General features: G+C 51.8%; 7 protein-coding genes across 7 annotated transcripts; 5 read left to right on the top strand and 2 right to left on the bottom strand.

Moving 5' to 3' along the window:
• Positions 1–364: 364 nt before the first annotated feature.
• A1O9_10365 (UDP-glucose 4-epimerase) lies at positions 365–1,539 on the top strand (the record flags this gene model as incomplete). Its single annotated transcript, XM_013400526.1, has 2 exons — positions 365–393; positions 447–1,539. 2 exons carry the CDS (start codon positions 365–367, stop codon positions 1,537–1,539), a joined length of 1,122 nt encoding a protein of 373 aa, XP_013255980.1.
• Positions 1,540–2,096: 557 nt separating this feature from the next.
• Positions 2,097–3,683, bottom strand: A1O9_10366 (uncharacterized protein; the record flags this gene model as incomplete). Its single annotated transcript, XM_013400527.1, has 1 exon — positions 2,097–3,683. The coding sequence occupies one exon, from the start codon at positions 3,681–3,683 to the stop codon at positions 2,097–2,099; it is 1,587 nt and encodes a 528-aa protein (XP_013255981.1).
• Positions 3,684–4,081: 398 nt separating this feature from the next.
• On the top strand, positions 4,082–5,197 carry A1O9_10367 (uncharacterized protein; the record flags this gene model as incomplete). Its single annotated transcript, XM_013400528.1, has 2 exons — positions 4,082–4,598; positions 4,743–5,197. 2 exons carry the CDS (start codon positions 4,082–4,084, stop codon positions 5,195–5,197), a joined length of 972 nt encoding a protein of 323 aa, XP_013255982.1.
• Positions 5,198–7,353: 2,156 nt separating this feature from the next.
• On the top strand, positions 7,354–9,299 carry A1O9_10368 (uncharacterized protein; the record flags this gene model as incomplete). Its single annotated transcript, XM_013400529.1, has 3 exons — positions 7,354–7,814; positions 7,864–8,325; positions 8,393–9,299. 3 exons carry the CDS (start codon positions 7,354–7,356, stop codon positions 9,297–9,299), a joined length of 1,830 nt encoding a protein of 609 aa, XP_013255983.1.
• A 1,580-nt stretch (positions 9,300–10,879) lies between these two features.
• A1O9_10369 (uncharacterized protein) lies at positions 10,880–11,488 on the bottom strand (the record flags this gene model as incomplete). The annotated part of the gene is made up of 1 exon (XM_013400530.1): positions 10,880–11,488. The coding sequence occupies one exon, from the start codon at positions 11,486–11,488 to the stop codon at positions 10,880–10,882; it is 609 nt and encodes a 202-aa protein (XP_013255984.1).
• Positions 11,489–14,291: 2,803 nt separating this feature from the next.
• A1O9_10370 (uncharacterized protein) lies at positions 14,292–16,319 on the top strand (the record flags this gene model as incomplete). Its single annotated transcript, XM_013400531.1, has 1 exon — positions 14,292–16,319. The coding sequence occupies one exon, from the start codon at positions 14,292–14,294 to the stop codon at positions 16,317–16,319; it is 2,028 nt and encodes a 675-aa protein (XP_013255985.1).
• A 1,426-nt stretch (positions 16,320–17,745) lies between these two features.
• A1O9_10371 (uncharacterized protein) lies at positions 17,746–18,594 on the top strand (the record flags this gene model as incomplete). Its single annotated transcript, XM_013400532.1, has 1 exon — positions 17,746–18,594. The coding sequence occupies one exon, from the start codon at positions 17,746–17,748 to the stop codon at positions 18,592–18,594; it is 849 nt and encodes a 282-aa protein (XP_013255986.1).
• Positions 18,595–18,814: the final 220 nt, after the last annotated feature.

An 18,814-nucleotide genomic window follows, 5' to 3' on the forward strand; every position in this document is an offset into this window, starting at 1 on the left:
CGGTGGTGGGGAAAATCAGATGCAGGCAGATGCAGGGATCCCAAGGAAATCCCTGCTTCGTTCTCCGCCGCTAAGCTTTGTTGATTGACGGGCAGAACACGAGCAACAGCATAGAGCTGTCGAAAACATCTCAAGGGAAGCATAGGGGATGAGAGGGATCTCTAGTTGATGCTACCTTGTGCTTGTGGCCAGACCGAAGCATCTGCCCCCGACACCGCAACACCAACAATTTCTATATCCATTGACCACTTTACCTGCGATCCCTCTTTTTTTGTGCTTCTCTTCTACCCCGCCAACCATCCCACGTTTCTTCCCAGCTGCAACTGCAGGTCTCGGATAGCCACAGTCCCATAGATTGCGAACCATGTCGGCCGGCTCCTGTCTCATCACCGGGTACTCACTCTCCTGCACATCTTTGTCTGATTGTCCACTAATCTCCCCTCCAGTGGCACGGGCTACATTGGCTCCTTCACAGCCCTCGCCCTCCTCGAAGCCAACTACTCGGTTGTCATAGTCGACAACCTCTACAATTCCTCGCCAGAAGTCCTCAACCGTATTGAGCTCATCTGCGGTAAACGACCTCACTACTACTGCCTGGACATCACCGAGGAACAGGCGCTGGACGAGGTCTTCGAAAAACACCCCGACATCGACAGCGTCATCCACTTCGCCGCCCTCAAGGCCGTAGGCGAATCCGGTGAAATTCCCCTCGACTACTACCGCGTCAATGTATACGGCACCCTCACCCTCCTGCGCTCCGCCGCCCGCCACAACGTCACCAACATCGTCTACTCCTCCTCCGCCACCGTCTACGGCGACGCCACCCGCGTCCCTGGCATGATCCCCATCCCCGAAGAGTGCCCCCTGGGCCCCACCAATCCCTACGGAAACACCAAGTTCACCTCCGAGCTCATGATCACCGACCACATTGCCGCCGAGCGCGCCAAAGCACAGAAAGCCGGCGACACTGCAGCCGTCAAGAAATGGAACGCCGGCTTGCTCAGATACTTCAACCCAGCCGGGTCGCACCCGAGCGGCATCATGGGCGAAGACCCGTCAGGCGTGCCATACAACCTTCTCCCGCTGCTGGCCCAGGTCGCCACCGGCAAGCGCGAGAAGCTGCTCGTCTTCGGCGACGACTACGCCTCCCACGACGGCACCGCCATCCGCGACTACATCCACATCCTGGACCTCGCCCAGGGCCACCTCAAGGCCCTCGACTACCTGCGCACCAACAACCCCGGCGTGCGCGCCTGGAATCTCGGTACAGGCCGTGGCTCCACCGTCTTCGAGATGGTCAAGGCCTTCAGCAAAGCCGTCGGCCGGGATCTGCCCTACGAGGTTGTCGGCCGCAGAGCTGGGGACGTCCTTGATCTGACGAGCAACCCCACCAGAGCCAACAGAGAGCTGGGCTGGAAGACCCTGCGTACCCTGGAGGACGCGTGTGAGGATCTCTGGCGCTGGACCGAGAATAACCCCGACGGCTACAGGCAGAAGCCCCCGCAGAAGTTTTTGGATGCTTTGAAAAAGAATAACTGAGGCATAGACATGGGGGAATAAAGAGAGAAAGCTCGTTTGGAAAAATGATAGATGACATGTGGGCCGAGGCTCATGCATATTTACGTATTTGGGAGAGTGGTAGAGATTGGGGGAGGCGGGTTGTTGGTTGGCTGGATTTGCATATTTGATTCCCCTGATGAAAGACGGCCCATCACTTTGGTGTGGGCGAAAATGAGAGATAGTTAGATGCTGATTGGCAAAAGTGGGCATGGATTATCTCCTTGGATAGTGAGCTCCCTGCGAGGTCGAGGCCCTTTCGTGTATAGAACATAAGACCGAAAACAGAGGTCTGCATCATGCCATGAGACATAATGTATGGAGTACGATCACATATACAGTAGTACAAAATACAGCACCCCAACGCCAACGCTGAAAATCAAGCAATTCATTTCCCTTCATTTCACCCTCTTTTCTCCATGGCCACGTCTGTGGCATCCACGCTATGCATCAAATCAAGGATAAGGATTTTGTACAACAAAAGATGGAACGTCAAGCCATCCACCATCATAGCCAGTCGCAGCTGCGAGACAAGGTCTTCAAGTGGAGTACGCGATACTGACGCCCACACTACCGGTCCACCGCTTGATACCTCCATCTGGGTCCCCGGCACCCACGCCCAGAGCGGCTCCGCTCCCACCAGTCGCAGCACTCCTCACGGGTGCAACCGACGCCGTGCCAAGGCCATTCCTCACGACAGGGGAAACACTCACGCCGGCTGAGACCAGCAGGCTCTTGACTCGACCCGTCCACAGCGCCCGCACATTCCAGGAATCGTCCACTCGAAACTTAAGCACGTTCTCCTCTTCCCGCTGCAGCCGCTCGTCCTTGAGCGCCTGTTCCGCCGGCGTGAACCAGTCTTGGGTTTTGGCGCGTGCCCATGCGAGTGGATCGTCGGGGTCCGCGTTAATATCGCCGGACGATGATGATGACGGCGGCTTGCGCCGCGGCCGCCACAGTTCGCCGCCAACCACGTACCGTGATTCCCAGGAGTAGAAGTTGAAGTCGAAGCGCGAGGATAAGGCCATGTTGGGCGTCGGGCGCACCGAATATGTTGAGGATATGGAGCCGGTTAAAGGGGTGAGTGTTAGGGTCATAGTGTATGGGAAGGAAGAGTGTGCGATGTTGGACGGCGTGAGGAGGCTGTGGCTTGCTGTTGATAGGAGAGAGGCAGATGTTCCGGCGAGGGGCTTGTTGGCTGTTGGGTTTGGCGAGGTTTCGGTTTGTGGTTGAGGTGGAGAAGGTGTGATGTTTGGTGCGAGGGTGGTGAAGCGCAGGCCTGTTGAGAGCCCGATAACGTGTGAAAAGGGGCTGTAGTAGAACTCCGCGCCGGCAGACACGAGTGAGGGTTTGGACTCCAGTCGGCTGCGATAGGCCGAATTGCGCTCAATTTTGGTTGGGAGAGGAAGGCCGGAGGGAAACTCTATGTCGCTTTCGGCAGACTCTGGCCTTGGTCCTGAGAATGACAGGGACTCTGCTTCCCCCGGAACCGAGACGCCGAAGTTCCATAGTCCTCGGACCCCCAGCAGTGCACTGTCGGTTGATGCAAGCCCTTCAACTGAGTATTGACCAGCGTCGTGCTGAATGTGGGCAAGGCATGACGCTGGAGGAGTGCTTAAGTTGAGCGTCGGTCCTGTTACGGACTTGCTGTATAGTGAGAGGGATAACAGGGTTTCTGGGCTTATGCGCCGGGCGTATAATGCTGTCAGAACCGAGGGCGGCGGAAGAGCCAATGTCGCATGCAGTAACGTAGGCTTCCTTCCATTTCCGCCTGTGCTGGTGAATACCTTGCTCTCCCCCTGGAAATTGATCGGCAACCTGATATCCCTATAGCCTCTCACCAGATGTTTCAGCGGTATACTCGGTGTCTGGGAGGGAATGTGTCCCAATGGGATGGTGGAGTAAAGGTAGGAGAGGGAGCCATCGATCTGGCCAAGGGTGGAAAGGGTGTATGACGAGGCAAAGTTCCGGGTGCTCAGGGATGAGACGTGTAGGGCCAACGTTGAAGGAGTATTGAACGAGAGTAGAGCATCCGAGGTCGCAGTCAATGATGAGTAGCTGTTGTCGGGGTTCCAGTCGGTCGATGTTCCAAACGCGTGCACGATGTAGTCCATGAATTCAATCATGCTGAGGAGTGTGAGAACCGTGGGGGCGTCGTGTTACCTCATAGAGGAACACGTACCGCCCAGCTAAGGCGTATATCACCGTATCTCCGGCTGCGAAGCTGCCCGCTTGTGTTTGAACACAACACTGAGGCTGATCCTAAGCCTGATGTTTGATTTCGTTCGATACAAAATTTGGAGACTACAATCCAAAGGTGGAGATGCTAATGGCGCCCCGAAGATCACCTGACAAGCTTAGCCTAGGTTTCCTCGGACGACTTGGATCGACGTCTTACTAACACCTGCAGGTTGACGACCAACATCAGGGCACAACTCCCCTCTACTCAGCCACTTTGCAACTCGCATATAACGGATCTGAGCCACCATGGAGCAAAGATGGTTTGCGTTTTGTCCCTATAGACATGTCTCCCGTTCCAGAGTCAGAAATTTTCAAGAGCACAGCCTCAACTAGGAACTTGACATCAAATATAGCCAACAAAGTGCCGACCGTGAACGTCACAGTTACAACTCCCGCCCTTCGAGGCACACTCGATTGTACACTCCTGGAATCTGCTGCCAAATTTTCGAGCAGGTTGACCGAATGGGATTTGTCCGATGGTGACAGGTGGAATATTTCAACGAACCCTACTGTGCTAGACAGGGGTTTCGAAGTCAACGACCATATGGAGTTAGGAACGCAGGCTGCGCTATCAACGACTCCAATTCTCTCTAGAAAACGCACGATCCTTTGCTGCGCCAATCCGTCGGGTGACACTAGCAGCGAATCGGCAATAGGCTACTGGTCGGCCAATTATGGTCAGCATCAAGTTAATGACTTTGAGACTGCCTCTTATCCACGCAACCTGACGCTGAAATGGATTAGTGGAAATGCTGCTCGCCAATTGTATATGGGCAATGAAACTTATGAAGGCTTGCATGGTGAGAACGAAGATTTTCGGCATCTGATATGGTCAAAGGCTCCAGATATGTCGGCGATCAACTGCCGACCACGTTTAGAATGGGTTAATGCAACCGTCACGGTCGATATGGAAACAAGCCAGGTCTGGGATTAGGAGATTTTAGGGTCACCCGAGCCAGTGGAATGGCCATGGTCGGATGTTTATCTCGCACACAACTATTCCGAGCCTGGTGATGGCGTCGACGCAGGCGTTGTTCACAACCAGATGACTGTCAGTTTTGGCGTTTTGTTCCAAGATGCCATGCTGGTCGCGTTGGACTTGAAGAAGCTGTGGCCATCGAGTGGCTCGGTGGCGAAGACTGAAGACCTCAGTGATAAGAACTTCAATTTGCGTCGTCCAGAACAGGGGCTGAACACAGGTCTCATGTCGTACTCCATGTACCAGCTTACTGGCGGTGACAAGGAGAAGCTGATGGACCCGGTGCAGATGACAGAGCTTGGACAGAGGGTCTTCGCGACATTCTTCCAGCACTTTGTCTCGTCAAACCGCTCTTCTAGCGGTGGGTGGGCATTCCAGGACGTCGGCGCAGCTCTTCCTGCTAATCTCGGTCCAGTCTAGAACGCAAGCACGGACTCAGGCCTGGCTGAATATCAAACTAAGAACAGCACCTTGACCTCCGAAGCCGCAGCCAGGGTCCATTTGCAGATCGCAGTGGAGATTCTCCAGATGGCTCCTGTGGCCGTATATCTCACGCTGGGCATATTACTCATCCTGCCAGCGATCACAATTGTGATTATCCTGCAGGCTTACCCGCATTTTAAACTGCTACAGCGCAATTTCGAGGACATAGGCAGAGCTATCAGTGTGGTGTACGCAAGCGAGAAACTCCAGACCTGGGTCCAGACGCACCCTGATCCCGCGCAGTGGAGCAAGAAAGTACCTACGAGCGTGGAATGGTTGAATCTCCGGGGTTGAGAAAGCGAACGTGAGATCTGAAAATAGTGTTTTTCTACTTATGAAATGTTGCTTTCGTTCCGCTCCAGGGGTTGCCTTGCTGCGTGAAAATAGGATCGGTCGTATAGGCTATGGGTTCTGCCCTGGATGCTCTATGTAGTGGTGCAGTGATGTTGTGCTATCTGTCGTAGTCAGTCACCCATCAGTACATCAAGTCCTCTGCACTCTCGACCTCGCCCCTCCTCCTAACGAAAGCCGAGGCTTGGCTGGGCCACTTACAGAATGACGTCGGTGGAGTCGGACTCATCCGCATTGAGATTGTCGATTTTTGTTCTTGGTGCGGTCACTGCGATGCCGTTCAATCCGCATCTCCTCGAATCCCTGAGTCCCTGAGTCCCTGAGTCCCTGGTGCCGGAACCTGCCCCAGAGGCAATTTATGCCAACCATCGAGCTACAGGATTCCAGTGCCACCTTCCTAATTTGATAGTTGTCTCCTTTGTTTTCGTTCTTCGGTTCTATCACTCATCTTAAGCGAGCTATTCGGATAGCACGCAAGATACCACAGGCCGCGATACCCAAGTCCCTTTTCTTCGCACAGGCTGACGCGTCCGCAAGTGTCACTAAAGTCCAACAGAACCGTTGGTAGCCGCACCTGAGGATCCGAGGGCGCAAAGTATCTACTGGTTAAGGCGCTAGGGGAGGGTAACCCTAACGACCAAATTTGTTGTCGAATGTGACCTTTCACCACACCTCATGCGGGGGATATTCATGGTTCCAGAGTCTGCAAAGGTCTCAGGTGCCAGTGTACAGATCAAAGAGCGCTCGATAAATACGAGTAGCTGACGAATATTTCCTGCATGCCATGGACTTCCAATTTTGCATATTGGTATCATCACCAATACCCGTCGAGTGCCCATGAAGGCCGTCGAACGTGAAGGGAGCGTTACCCGGCCTTGGCGCCAGAGATTACACACTGAGACAAGCTTTGGGGGAAAGCTTAGCATGGCTTCGGTCATGCTTAATCTCCAGATATTCTCGTTTGCATCCTCGGCTAGGGACGCCACAGGGTCACACTCGTGTGTGGAACGTAGTATGGACATTGCGTAGTCAAGCCCAATTAGATGCACGAGGGCAAAATCAATGCATCATCTTATCAAATGGATAACATCCACAACGTACGGCTCTAGTTCCTCAGATCAAGGGCCGTTGATGAGATCACGAAATGTGGACAGCAAATGGCACATCCCGGCATCGAGTGGTCATTCGCCACCTGGAAAAATATGTGCCCGGCATCTGTGTGCTGCTCTCCTGCCTCTTTCCGTTACTCGGTTTCTGCATTCAAGCCTGCCACATCAATCTGTCTTGCAAGGAGTTGGCGGAGTCCTTTCTCGCTTAGGAAGTCGATGCCCTTCTACTGGATGGGTCACTAGATGTTTATCATTTCCTGGCCCGATCAAAGTTCCCAGCACCGCTTGCACGTACACTTGGCTTCAATCGTTCCGTGACGTTGCAACCGCGGACCACCTGGGCGCTGTCTCAATCATCCTCCACCTGTTTGATACCCTGCCCAGACAGCCTAGCCATGGATCGATGAGTCTTAGTGGACCTAAGCTTCTCGCAAGTCCAACGACTGGAGATAGACCTGATAACAATAAGCGATCTGCGTTGCCATCACAAGATTTGCCTCTTTCCTATGCCGTCTGCCGAAGTTCTCCAAGCCGGGAGCTTAAAAGGGACTGTCTCCCCTGTCCAAAAAACACAAGCACTTTGTCGCTTCCATCTCAGACCAAACTGATATCACTGCGTAGGACTGTCTCAGTATGTCTGGATATCCAATGGCTTCGATCGGCGCTGCTGCAGACCCTCGGGTCACCCCTGAAGGCCTCGACCAGAGTTCCTATCCAACACGAATACTAAACAAGCTCCACGACCCAAGTATCAGCATCGAGGAGTACATCTATCATGCCAAACAGTCACGAGCGGAGGAAGACAGACTCTTTGGTCCTGGGAGCGACTACGTTGCAACCTCGGGCCCAGTGACCGGCTTCATCAAGAAGAATATCCTTCGTAAGGATATCGACGTGCATACCGCCCAGACACCGAGACTGTCGATCAGCGCCCAAGGCGAGGCCCAAATGACGAGGACTGAAGGAATTGTAGATGAGAAGTCATCCGAGAAGGGCGGTATCGACACACCCCCAACAAAGAATAAGTTCCAGCCAATTCCTATCTCTGATGAAGAGTGGGTTCAGGCCTCTAGAGCAGCGAGAACCGCGACTTGGTAAGCTTGGGGTCCACCTGTAGATGACAATATCTAACTTGAGTATTAGGGGGGCTGTTTTCTATCTGATCACGACAGACATCCTTGGACCTTTCAACACAGGATATGCATTTTCTCAAATGGGTCTTGGTCCTGGAGTTGCACTCTTCACTGTCTTCGGTGCTCTTGCCGGATATACCGGCTACCAGCTCTGGCGCTTGTTCCTGCAACTTGACAGTGACCGATTCCCCATGAAGGGTTACGGAGATATTGCTTTCCGCGTCTATGGAACGTGGTTCCGGCACACAGTCAACGGCCTGCAGTCGTTCCAGTTCTTCCTTAATGTGGCTTTGATCGTCTTGACCAGCGGACAGTCAATCAGTCAGCTTTCAAAAGGAAGTCTGTGCTTTATTGTATGTGTCGTTGTTTGCGCCATTGCTGGTTGTATTATCGGCCAGATTCGAACTCTTCAAAGGCTGGGCTGGCTTGCTTCTTGCGCCGTCTTCCTCAACTTGTTTGTTATTTTTGCGACGTGAGTTAACTCCCCCAGAGGCGACACCTCTGTGTAGGGTACTTGAATTACTTACACGGCTGAACAGGATGGGTGTCATGGCGCATAGCCCTCCTAATTACAAAATTGCCCTAGCTCAAGATCCGAGTTTCGACATCAACAACCCGCCACCGATCAAGGTCTCGGCTGGTGCTCCACCGGGTTTGAGTCTTGCAGACAACGTCAATGGCCTGATGAACGCCGTTTTCAGCTTCGGCGGGGCCACGTTATTCGTGGAACTGATGGCAGAAATGCGCCGACCAATGGACTTTTGGAAAGGTCTTCTGGCGGCCGATCTGTTGATCTACATTGCCTACATGGTGTATGGAGTCTACTGCTACGCCATGCAAGGGCAATACGTCTACAACCAATCATACCAGGGCGTTTCTCCTTACTCGTGGCAAACGGTCTCCAACATCCTCGAATTGATCACCGGTATTATCGCAGCAGTGCTTTACGGCAACATCGGCATCAAAGTCTTGTACAACAACGTCGGACGAGACTTACTTGGATTCCCCGTTCTCGAAAGCAAGGGGGGCAAATGGCTCTGGGTTGGCATTGTGCCTGCCTACTGGCTCCTGGCCTGGGTTGTCACGTCCTCTGTGCCTCAGATCACCACCTGGATCGTCCTCGTGGGCGCCGGCTGCATTCTACAATTCACCTACACTTTCCCACCATTCTTGATGATGGGCTTCAAGGCCCAGCGGGACGCGATCTTGCCTGAGGAGACATTCAACCCGCAGACAGGTGAAGTCCACCGTCTGGATTCTGGCGCCAAGCGCTGGATCCGTGGGTTCAAGAAAGAACTCTGGTGGAATCTGTTTGACCTCATCTTCTATCTCGGCTCATGCGTCACTTGTGTCCTGGGCTTGTATGCTGCGTTCAAGACGATGGTCACGTCTTATGAGACTTCAGATAATCTATCGGCGTGGAGATGTGCTTCACCTGTCGGTTGATTGTCTTTTGGCTTCTAGCTCCACAGCCGTGATGAGGGCTCGGTTCTGTTTCTTCCATCGGTTCTAGATGGTGGAAATTCAAGCCCGGAGTGGCTCAGGTGATGAGGTGAAAAGGTGATCTGCTGGGATTGTCACAAGAACGCAGGCATACTTGTTTGGCAACAGGTCTGAAAAAGTCGACAAATGAGATTGAACCTCGAACTACGATCGGATGGTGTTGTAGTAGACCTTGACAGACAACAATTGAACACATTCTGCTCTATAAATTGAAGCCCTGCTCACGTGGCTCGCGTGCCTTGTGTCTATGTACGTAACCGTTAGCTTTACTCGCGCCTATATTACCTATAGACGGAATACCGCCCTTATTCTGATGAATTTAGATGTCTCTAGAAATTCATCTTTTCTTTATATAGTTGTAATTTCTATACTGATACCGTGTTATAAAGTAGGCTACTTAAAGGTCGCCGTAGTTACCAAGTCGGTCTATACTAGGAAGGAAAGTTAGCTGATAGCGATTGACGAGGCTACGTTATAAAACTAGGCTACGAACTAAGAAGAACTATCGAACGCTACTAAAGTCTAGAATAGTCTATAGCCTTAACTAGTACTATATATATATATATGTTTCTAGATAGCCTAACTATTTAAAGTTAACTTCGTTAGTAATCTAACACCGATATTGTCACGCAACAGGTCCGTAAGTCCTTGAGGATCGCTCACAAAGACTAGCATCTCGCACGAAGTGCGAGGATTTCTCAGACCTATTAGGTATTCTCTTACCAGGAGGCAAGAGGCATTCCTGACAGACATTTTAGATATAGTCCGACGAGTTATTATACCCTTCGTTATGCTCAGTTAGCCTTCTAAACCTACTCTATCAAGGAATCGTACCTTGACTAATACCGTTCGTAGTTCCGATTATGATTAACGAGTCTTTCTATAGGACCTTAATAGGCCTTGGTAAGTAATGTTGGTGCGCTCTAGACATTGGCGCTAGTTCTGGTTATGTAGTTCTTCTGTTTCCACATCTTGAGTTGGATATGTTTGGTCCCATTGATTCTCAAGATCAGGCAGTATCGCTCAGGGTCGATTTTGGTGGGCCTTGTTCACAGCCTCTTCCTTGTTCAACGACTTGGGCTTCACCTTGACGGCCAACTCGATGATCTCGTTCCAACATGCCATCTTTCCGTTGCTACTCGGCGCCTTGCTAGGTGCCCGACCAAGCCATCCCGTAGAAAGTGGATGTCGCAGGGACGTCGGTGGGCGAAGATACAGAATGGTGGTCACTGGCGTGGGAACAGGACATCGGAGAGGAATACTACGCACATCTATAGTGTAAGGACCTAAATTATGTGGGATACATCTTTCACACCCTAGGTCAGTTTTGAAGGCCAACAACTAGGGGGGGCCAGGGGCGAGTCAAGGTGGGCAAGGGTAAGCTGAGCGTAGCTTAGAGCGGCGAGCCCACCCACAAGAAGGGGAAAGGGAAAGGGAATCGTGATTCTAAGAATCTAGGACGTAGTTTCATCTAAATCATCGCACGTCCGTAAAGTTCGTTTCCTCCCTGCCAGCCGCGAGTCTTAGTCTAATTCAACCTTCTTGGTGACAAAAATATTCACCAGAGTTGGCTCCGCGGTGAAGTCATGTGGATTTTCAATGAGACCAACTAGGCCCTCAGTCGCCTTGTCTAATGACTCCCATCCCGAGAAATGGACTTTCACATCCGGCTCGTGCTTGTCTTTCCGCAGGTTCCAAGCTGAGACGGCGGCATACCTTGTCTCGCCCAAGCCCTGTGCTATCGTCTTGAAATCCTGATCAGCGATTGCTCGGTTGACATGTTTGGGGAATTCTCCCTTGACGATTGCTAGTAGTGGCGCGTGAATGGGAATTGCGTTCTGGTCGATGTCCATGTAATGCACCCAATCGATCCCCATTTGATCTTTGACCAAGTCCAGAATCTCGCCTTGGTGAGGGGATCCGTTGAACCCGTGTTGGGACGTTTCTTTGTTCGGCCATGCTCCAACCATAAACAGCATGGTCGGGTCGTCGGTTTGTTCGAAAAATTGCGTCGGCAGTTTGCTGTGCTTCTCAATCACACTCTTCACCGCTTTCAAATTCTTCAGAAGAACTGGGTCGGATGTAGTCAGACCATCCTTTAATTGAACGTGGGCTAGTTCGATGATCGCCATGGTCGCGTTTGCACAGGTTCTGCAGTATCCGGTGAGACCGGTGTCAGGATATAACAAAGTTGCACGTGTTGCCTAGACCAGATCGAACATGGCTGGGTCAGCGAATGATTCCGTAGCTTGGATTGCTGAACGAATCGAAAGTCACCGAGTCTGCAACGCTCATGGGCTAGTCCCAAGGGCCAGCTGATGAAAGGATCATTTAACGGCCAATGACTAGTGCTAACCCCGCCCGCCGAGGAACTGAATCAACCCAAGATACGAGCACCAGGTGGAAATCAAGGGAAAGAAGCTATTGCGACCATATCTGGCCCTTAACCATTCAAGAGCTCCATTGTCCAGCGTTATGCGATGCGCGATAGCCGGCGATGCAACTCTCAATCTTGGGGAGTTGTGTAGAACCAAGCTGCGGTAAAGGCAGCAAGTTCTCATGACGAGGATTTCGGCTCAACTCAATCGTCTCTCCACAATACGACGTGCCTAATCTAAAAGCCAGCTGTCTTGCACATCCTCTCTTAAGAAGTCAAAGTCCTTACTGCTGAGACAGGTATGGCCATCGAGATTCGAGTAGCCAGAGGTCAGCCAAGATGAAAACGCCTTCATACCCTCCGTCGACCACTGGCCCTGCTATAATGGTGAGATTCGCAAACTCAAACACTTCCTCGGCGTTGGATCACTTTGCTGGTGGTCGGATCTCTCCCTTCAGTGTTAGCAGCCTTGTGGGCAAGCATGATGACCAGTAATAAGGACGGTAGTTTAGAATAACTTGCTCAAAGGACGAAATTCGCTGCTATGCTCAGCTCAGCGGCTGTTGTGGGTTCCTTCAGGTATTCATCTCTGGTTTTAGTATTGTCTCGCAAATCATAGAAGGCAGTGTTCTTAGCATGAAAAAAATGCTCAGCAAGTACCTGAACTGTGCTTCGGTCAGCTCGCCCCGGGGTAGGGCCACATAATGACCCATAGCAGTACCCTCGAACGCATGAATGCGTTTTACCAGCTGGTCTAACCTCGAGTACGCTTCCTTTCCTTTGGATGACAGGATAATCCCTCTCAATGCTCATGGTAGGATGATAGCTTTGGCCACATCTCAAGCTGTAGTTCCACGTCTGATAGTGTCGAAGTCTTTGCACCATCGCTGCCAGCGTGCTCCGAGGCTCTTCCCGAGAGTCCAAAAGGTTGGGTATACTTTGTTCGACAAGGCTGCTTGGGACCATGAGTCCAAGCGGGTAGGTTATATCTCGGGTGGCGTTAAATCCAACTTGGAGTGCTAGCAGCTTTCTGGCAGCTCCAATATGGTGCTCGGCGCCTGTGGGAATAGACATTCGAAGTTCGCAACTTGCTGCAATCGCAAACGTGAAAACAAAATCAAGGGGACGGCTGTCTTCGCTGCTGAGCTTTTCAGTCATCAACCTATTGCTCCATCTCTTCGTGCTAAGATGGACAACTCTTGATCCTTCCTCGTTGGTTGAAAGCTAACAACCTGTGACTCAATGGTAAGCAGTACCCACATGAGGACGATCTGAATTGTCGCGACGACAGACAGAGTGCCTTGACGGACGACTTCCCAGACCGAGCCTGAGCTCTTTCGCGTTTTATCGGAAACGGTTGACAAGTCTGGCTTCGGATCAGACCTTTACGATGACGTGAAACCCTTGAGAGTGAAAGGTTACGAACTGGAGGCTGGATATCGAAGGGACTCTCTGCCCAACACCCATGCAACACACATCTCGAAATTGGTGAGATGCTACATATAGACACCTCATATGCGAAGGTCGAAGTAGGATTGTGCCGAGGCCCAAGGACCAGGAAACACAGCACCGCCAACTCTGGGGACAACGGTGTGACTTTTACCCTCTTGTTTGAAGGTCGCGTGACCAAGAATTCGCCCCCCTCAAAGCATGCCATTCGGGGGATTGTCCAACCACCCACTGTTTGGCTGGAGGATTGAAGCACTAAGTAGGCAATGGGCTTGTGTCATGCGCCCAAGCAAGAAGCCAAGAAGAGAGGACTGATTGCATTCTAATTACTACTCAGTTGTTCATTTGTTCCTGTAAGAAGTGTGCGAAAGCTGTGCTCACGTGGCCCGAGACCCCCTTTTGGCTTATTAGTAGCGTCCCCAAAGCCGATCCTTCGTCCACCATCAGCATCGGCACTGCTCTTGATCCTTGATGTTCTTCTCTGCGCTGGCGCAGAGTTTTATTGCGTGGCCCCGACTGGCAAAGACAACGCGCTGAAGACACGATGTTGTGCCCGTGCTGGCTACGAGCAGCCTGGATTTCCACGTTAATTTTGTGTTGGGTGGCCTTACAAGGGTCCGTTGCTGTTGCTCGTGTTCATCACGCAGATGTCAACATAGTCCCCGTTGCTGGTACCGCCCAGAAGCCTTTAGATCACAGCCCAAGCGGCGGGGAAGATGCAGGTACGAAACATTTATCTATCTTCTTATCACTATCAACAGGGATCCAAAAGCCCCTGTGACACGTGCTGGAGGCGTTTCTTATCTTACTTATCTCTGGCTAGGAGTCTGCTGCCACAAATCGAGCGTGCATCTGTACGAGCAGGATGGCGTATTTGCAAGACGGGCATATGCTGTGCGCACGCCCAAGGAAGACCCTCAACAGCCAATTAGAAATCCGGACTCTTACAATAAAAGTCGTACGTCGGTTCTCCTGTCACTTGTAAATGCAGGAACCTTTGGAATCCTTCAGCGCTGACATTCTTCTGGGTAGTGCTTCCTCTGGCATTTGAGCCCCTTCCGCTGGGTTCAGTGAAACCGCTTGGATGGCTTAAACAGCAGCTCCGTTTGATGGCTGACGGTCTTCCTGGTCACGCCCATGAGTTCTATCGTTTGATCAAGGACGCCCCTTGGCTGGGAGGCGATCAGGAATATTCTTGTAAGGGAAATTCTGTTGAACCCGCCCTGGTCAGAATTGCTGAACACTTTCCTGCAGGGCTGAATGAGGCGTGGCCGTACTCTTACAACGCTCTTGTGCCCTTGGCGTACCTCTCGGACGATACAAGACTGAAAAGGCATATTATTCGTGTTACTAACTGGGTTATTGACCGCCAACATCAAGACGGATGGCTCGGGCCCGAGGATAACCTGTCGCGTCGAAATTTCTGGGGCAGGTATCCGCTCTTTCTGGGATTGATGCAGCTGGTCGAGGCAGAGCCTGAGCTGGGAAAGGAAAAGATCCTCCCCGCCATGCATAAATTTGTGAATCTCATGCACGAAATGCTTTCTACTGACTATCAAGGGTATGTCTGGAGACCTGGCGATGAGTTCGACGAGCAGTGGGGCAGATCGCGTGCTGCCGATATGGTTCTAGCCTTGCAGTGGCTTTACGAGAACCATCCGGGTGGGAACGAGAAGAAGATTCATCATTGCATGGTGCATATGTATGAAATGTCATATGATTGGAGTTATTGGTTCGATGAACGGAATTTCCTGAAGGATGACCTGGATCGGTTCCCCGTGGAGCTTACGGACAGTCTGTTTCCGTATGTTCACGGTGTCAATGCTGGCCAAGGTCTCAAATGGGGCGGTGCGATGCGCAGACTTGTCCACGATGATCGCTTGCTCAACGTGACCAGGAATGGGGTTAACTGGACATTTCAGTACCATGGAACGCCGTCAGGCGCAATAGTGGGTGATGAGCGAGAGGCAGGCTTGAGTCCAGCTCGGGGCACCGAGCTTTGCAGCGTGGTAGAATCAATGTTCTCCTTGAACTACCTGTATCAGGCTATGGGAGATCGTGATTTTGCAGACAAGGTTGAGCTGGCAGCTTACAACGCCTTGCCAGTCATGTTCATGCCGCACTGGTGGGCTCATCAGTATATCGCGCAAACAAATCAGCCTATCAGTCATCGACTGGATCGAAGCCCATTTTGGAACGTGGGACCTTACGGCCAAACGTTTGGGACCGAACCAAACTTCCCCTGTTGCACCGTCAACATGCAAGGATACTCGAAATTTGTTCCTGCCATGTTTGTCAGATATGGCGAAGAAGGAATTGCCCATGCTGTGCTCGGCCCCGCCAACTTGAGGACGGCGCTGTGGAACAGAAACCAGATCAACATTCGGTGCGACACAAACTATCCCTTTTCCAACCACCTACGCTACGACATCAAGGCGAGATACACTTTCCGATTTTCGATCAGGGTGCCATCATGGGCAGTGCTTGAAGACAGTGGCATCTGGATCGACTCGGGCGAACGCCATGACCTCAAACCGGACAACGCTACTGGGATGCACGCGATGATTATTGCCTCGGGAAGGACCATAATTGAGGTCAAGTTTGGAGCGAAGGTCCGCATCGAGCCGAGGGCAAATAACACCGTGTCGATATATCATGGTGCACTCCTGTATGCGCTGCCTATTGCTGGAGAATATTCCCATACAAGACCAGGACGATATCCTGGCACAGACGCACCGCCAGAAGCAAGAGATTGGCAGATCTTACCGCGGACACCCTGGAATCTGGCGATTGATACTTCGACTTTACAATTCTTCGAATATCCAAATCGAGAGGATGAGTACCTGCCCAATCCGATTTGGAACGAGGATGCCACGCCAGTCAGCATCTCAGCTCTGGCTTGTGAGATTAACTGGAAGTTGACTGGTGGTTATGCACCTAATCCACCACTAGTAGGGCATCGAAACTGTACCGGTCGAGCGTTTCCAGTTGAGCTCCGACCGTACGGAAGTGCCAAACTCCATATGGCCGAGCTGCCAACGGTAGACTTAAGTCCTGGTAGCCCTGATCTATGGCGACCGGGAAAGGATCAGGCTGATGGTTCAGCTTCCGGCTCAGAACGTCAGCTGGAACTGTAGAGGATACATATGTACTACAATATTCAATTGTTATGGTGCGACTATGAGTGGCGTTGAGTGTGACCGGGGGGACAAACGCCGTCTAGCGCTCTCTCCAAATGATACAGGTGGTCAGCCTTTTTCAGCCTCAATGAATGGCACGGGGTGGCACGTCTGCTCTGGAATGCTCCCAGTCATGTCATTAATTTCAATGTGGTCGAATACGGACAAGGCTAATACGGTTTTGGCATGTAAAACACTCTCCACGTGATATCGATTGAAGGTGAGGCGCATGAGAACAATAGTCGACCAAAATCATATCTGCTCTAAGCGTGAAGAGAAGTGCCTAGCTCCCTAGGTAGGTATGGAAACAATGGGACGGCAAAGATCGAAAGATGTCTGGACAGTTTGTCGATGCTAGACCTGCAGGGTGTTGATGAACGGAGGGTGTTTCGCGCATAATCACGCGGGTGACAGTGCCGAGCACCCCAAGTCACGGGGACGCAACGCCACGTGACACCAGCAATGAAACCACACAGACCCAGAAACCCTCCAAAACCCTCCAAAACCCTCCAAACCCCTCCAGAACCCCCTACCACGTAACCTGCAACCGCAACGCCATCCCCCATTCCTTCAACAGCTTGACGCCCGCATCATTTTGGACCCAAACCCAAGCCCCGGCGCTTCCATCCATCTTCTGGCTCGCTCTCAGAACAGACGACGATCGTCAAAGTCGCTTGTTTCGAATCATGGCGACACCTTGACGCGTCTTGCGCTGTGGCTGGCTCTTGAGTCCGTATGGACCAACTCCAGTCTCCTATTTTTGTGCCTATTCCCTGTAAGCGCCCCGATCCCGCCGAGTCTCAAGCTCGATTTTCAACAGACCAATCGACTGTGTTGATGCCTCCAAGCACCAGTGATGAGGACTGGATCCCTTCTCAACTCTGGCTAGGCTTGACGACTCACCGCGTCGTCGAACGAGGCGATGCTCTCATCGTAAGGTAGGTCATATCTTGCTCTTTACCTCTCTGTTCTTTCGCCATTGTCGTCGCCATTGTTTTCTCTCTTCAAGTTGTGTACAAAACTCCAATAATCTCTTCGCCCTTGGAGACTCGCCGGTTAGGCCACCACCATCGTCATCAGTGCTTACCCCCAGGGAATAATAACCAAAAGCACGAATCCACAAGTCGAAGGGCAGCCAGCTGCCCGGGAAAATTGCGTTGCAGATATGAAAAGCTACGAGTATCCTCGAGTCCATCCTCCCTCATCTCTCCTCCCACCCCAAAGACCCGAAGATTCTCGTTTGTCATGGATGGATACAACTGCGGATGAGGAGCATCGATTGTGGACCAGGAACACAAGGAGACCGAGAAATACTGCAATTGTAACATCTCTCCCACCAGTTGAACAACCTGCACCGGAAGTCACTCTCAAGGAATTGACCAGGATGGAAACACAACGTTATCATGACGGAGCATATCCGTATCAGGGACAAGAATATAACGTCGTACAACAGCAACAGCATCCCTTCCAGGACAGGCGACAGAATGGCGCTTATTCTGCACAACCACAGTATACTCATGTACCACAGAATCGACAAGAACAATTGCCACAAGGTCAATCTCCTCCCGAACAAAACAGCGTTCTACCATTGCCCCAATCCCCCGAACCCGTAAAGCAACCTCCTGTCCCTCGGTATGAGCCACCTACTGCTGGGGCAATTGCACCAGATGAGAATCCTCTGTCGCCAACAACCCCAAAATTCACCCGAGCAAGCACCAATATGGCCATTGTTCCTCCACCATCAGACATGTCTCAGTATTCAATTGGGACATTCACACCGAGTCCACAGGCCATTCGCGGAGGCTCGTGGCAACACGGACTTTGCTCATGTGCTGAGCCTTCGATCTGCTTGACTGGAATCTTTTGCCCATGTATCGTCTATGGCAGGACGCAGTACCGGCTAACCCTGCGGGGAGAGAAGAAAGACCCTACCAACATGTTGGGTTATACCGCCATCAATGGTTCTTGCATCGCCTTCGGGGTGCTTTGTGGAATCAATGGCTTTTTGGCGGCCATCCAACACACGAGAGTACGGAAGGCATATAACATGAATTCTGAGGCTGGAAATGTCGCTGGCGACTGTCTCACGGGCCTGTGCTGTTGCTGCTGTGTGGTTGCACAGGACGAGAAAGAAGTCAAGTTTCGAGAAGAACAAGCTCGGAAGCCCGCTGGGTCCAAGAAGGAAGGCTATGTCACTCCTACCGCTATGGCTTTCACTCCGAGGTCTTCATGATATCCTCCCGGCTCATCTAGTGGATCGTTGCTGCCTACTCACTTATACTTTCGTTTGCTCGATTGGGGCGAGAACATTATCCGACTGCATAAACATCGGCCACCTGGGCCGGGTGAGAAGCGCTCTCGGTACTTGGGTTGGGCTACCCTTTACCGCAGACCTTAGGTGGCCATGATGGCCGCCTGAGGCTGTGATGAAACATCAGAATGCCAACCCCGGC

The sequence above is a fragment of the Exophiala aquamarina genome, assembly GCF_000709125.1.
Source record: "Exophiala aquamarina CBS 119918 chromosome Unknown aczIA-supercont1.13, whole genome shotgun sequence".
NCBI lineage: Eukaryota > Fungi > Ascomycota > Eurotiomycetes > Chaetothyriales > Herpotrichiellaceae > Exophiala > Exophiala aquamarina.